Genomic DNA, 2,763 nt, shown 5'->3' on the forward strand with positions numbered 1-2,763 from the left:
GAAGGAACGATTGATCTCTCTGTCACTGCAGAACTTCCTTCAGCACCTTTACCTTTATTTTTCATTTGTTCATCAATCTCTGCCTGACGTTGTGCCCTGAGTTCCTCAACTTGCAACTCTTCAAACTTTTGCTCTACAGACGTTCCGAGCATACTTTCAACGACTTTATTCGACATATAGAATTCATGATCTCTGAATGCTTTAGCCGCTTCCAGCTCTTTGTTTTTCAACTTGAAGTATTCATTTTGTTCATCTCTTTGAGCTTTTTCTTCTTCAAGCTCAGCAACTCGCACCTTCAAAATATCTATCTCTGATTGATCACTGTCAATCTTTTTCAACAACTCTTTGTTATCACCCTCCAACCTCTTCACACGCATTTCAAGAATTCTTTCATGATCAGAAACTTTCTAGTTCTCAGCAGCAAGTTTCTTGTTATCATCCAACACTTCATCCATTTTCTTCTCCAACTTCTTCACTTGTTCATCGTTAGCAAAACCGAAATCTCCAATGTCTTCAAGACTATCATGAGGAGTGTAAAGACCTTTGCCAGAAGAACCAGGTTGAATTTGAGTGGGTGGAGGTGTTTGAAAGATTTCTTGCGATGTAAGAAGGATTTGTTATGGTGGTGGTGAAAGATGTAGTGGTGAAAGATGTAAAGGTGATGGTTGTCTGGGTGGTGTTGGTTGTTTTGGTGGTGAAGGTTGCTGTGGAGGTGTAGGTTGTCGTGGTGGTGATTGAATTGGTGATTGAGGTGGTGTTGACTCATGTGGTGGTGTTGGTGGTTTCCTGGTTTCTTTGGAAGGCTTCTTCTTTAAGACAATCTTTGGCATTTTAATCTTCGGTGTAACCTTTCGGATCTTTGGAGATACCACTTTCTTTCGTGCTCCAGCTTTCTTTCGACCTACTGAAGGAGATTGTGACTCAGAGACATGTTCTGGAGAAGGAACATAAGCATCATCGTCATCTTTTTCATGTCTCTTTCTTTTCCTCAACAATTTCTCTTGTTCTGTTGCTTCCTGAACTCTTCTTAAACGTTCAGTCTCGTCAATCTCATCATCTGAAGAGCTCGAAGAACTTGTAGTGCTCTTATCAACATCATCACCCTTAATGTCATCAATAACCTTCTCTTTTCCAGCTTCGACATTAACCGCTTGATCAACTTCAGCAGTCACTGTTGGCCCAGTTTCCAAGACATCAACATTAAACATCATATCTTCACCAGCATTATACGGATCGTCTTCCGCAGCTACAACTGGCTCATCTTCTTCAGGTTCATCAATCAATAACGTTTCTGCGGCTTTCTTTTGCTTTTTCTTTGGTTTTGATGACGACCCTTCACCCTCTTGAATTTTAGGAGTGGCCTTTCTGCGTCTCCTCCCTGTTTCTTTGACAAACCATTCATTTTTGATGTATTTAAACTCCGCAAGAGTTTTCAGCTCTTCAGCATAGGCTGCCTCTTTCATCTCTTCTTCGTTTCTCCAGTTTTTGTGATCAACTGGACCAGGATCAACATAATTGGCATCCTTTATAAACCCGAAGAATTCAGCACCAACTTTTGGTTCAGGGTGATTAGGATGATATCTCGCAAGCTGTTTGAGCGAATCGTTGCTCATATGTGATTGTACGAACAAGTCATCCTTTATATTTCGATCAGTTTCTGGATAAGCGTGATCGATCAACATCTGCACGAATCGAGGATACATCCATGTCTTGCTCTTCGTTCTGATATTCTCTGTCATGTAGTGGAATACAATATGCGAAAAGTTGTATTTCTTGTTCAGCACTAACGCAGTAACCATGTTCATTTGGTAGTCACGCATTGTATCATAACTCCCCTTCGTATGACTGAGTGACATCAAAATACTGTGAATCAGGAACTTGTAGGGTTTCTGGAATTTTGACTTTAAATAATTTCCGACATTCAGTGCTCCCTGATAACCCATTCTGAGCATGCATCCTTTTACCATTCGTTCTCGAAATCTTATTGGCGACTCTGCTTCATCCGAAAAGTTAATAACCTCACGAATAAGCGCTTCAGTGACTAGTATCTTCTCCTTTTTACCATGCACCTCAACAATTGACGAAATTACTTTGTTCTGATCATCGTAGCTTGCATTCTTCTAGAAACGGTCTATATGAGATATGTACACTGGACGTTGATCCGTAAGCGCTTTCTGGATTGGAACTCGGCCCATAAACTCCAAAATACCGCTAAACTTGGCTAATTCAGGGTTTTTCTGCATATCCAAATCACAACAACTGTTGTGAAGAGGATCAAAGATCACACTAGAACCCTGCACATTAAAAACAATATAACATGAATCAATATTACTTAGAAAAATTTTAATCATCAAAACAATTACAAGTGATGACACTTCAACAGAAGCGAAATCACAAGTTAAACATTAGAGGTGAATTTACACAGACACTTAGAGCGAAAACAGAAAGATAACACAAGAGCGGAATCACAGGTATGTTCAATAAGCGAAATCACAACTTATGCATCTTAGGGTTTGTTTTGATTTCATTTTTTGTCCATTAAAACACCACAGATCTAAGAATATACATCCTGTATATCGACAATCATCATTAAACACTGAAACTTTGATCAAACAAGAATCCAGACATGAAATACATCATATTACGACAACACATGTTTAGGTTTATGTTCTGATTTAACAGTTAAACACCCTAAATCTATGTTTTGTTCATCAATATACGCCGGCAATCAAAAATAAGGGTGATACAGATCAAATTGTGCCT

The 2,763-nt window shown here is 39.1% G+C and overlaps 1 protein-coding gene across 1 annotated transcript; it reads right to left on the bottom strand.

The window, feature by feature from the left end:
• Window positions 1-617: 617 nt before the first annotated feature.
• Window positions 618-1,967, bottom strand: LOC118484038 (bromodomain-containing protein 4-like). The gene has a single exon (XM_035979923.1). It carries the CDS (start codon window positions 1,965-1,967, stop codon window positions 618-620), a length of 1,350 nt encoding a protein of 449 aa, XP_035835816.1.
• Between the last annotated feature and the right edge of the window lie 796 nt (window positions 1,968-2,763).

This window comes from Helianthus annuus, chromosome 11 (genome assembly GCF_002127325.2).
Source record: "Helianthus annuus cultivar XRQ/B chromosome 11, HanXRQr2.0-SUNRISE, whole genome shotgun sequence".
Taxonomy (NCBI): Eukaryota; Viridiplantae; Streptophyta; class Magnoliopsida; order Asterales; family Asteraceae; genus Helianthus; species Helianthus annuus.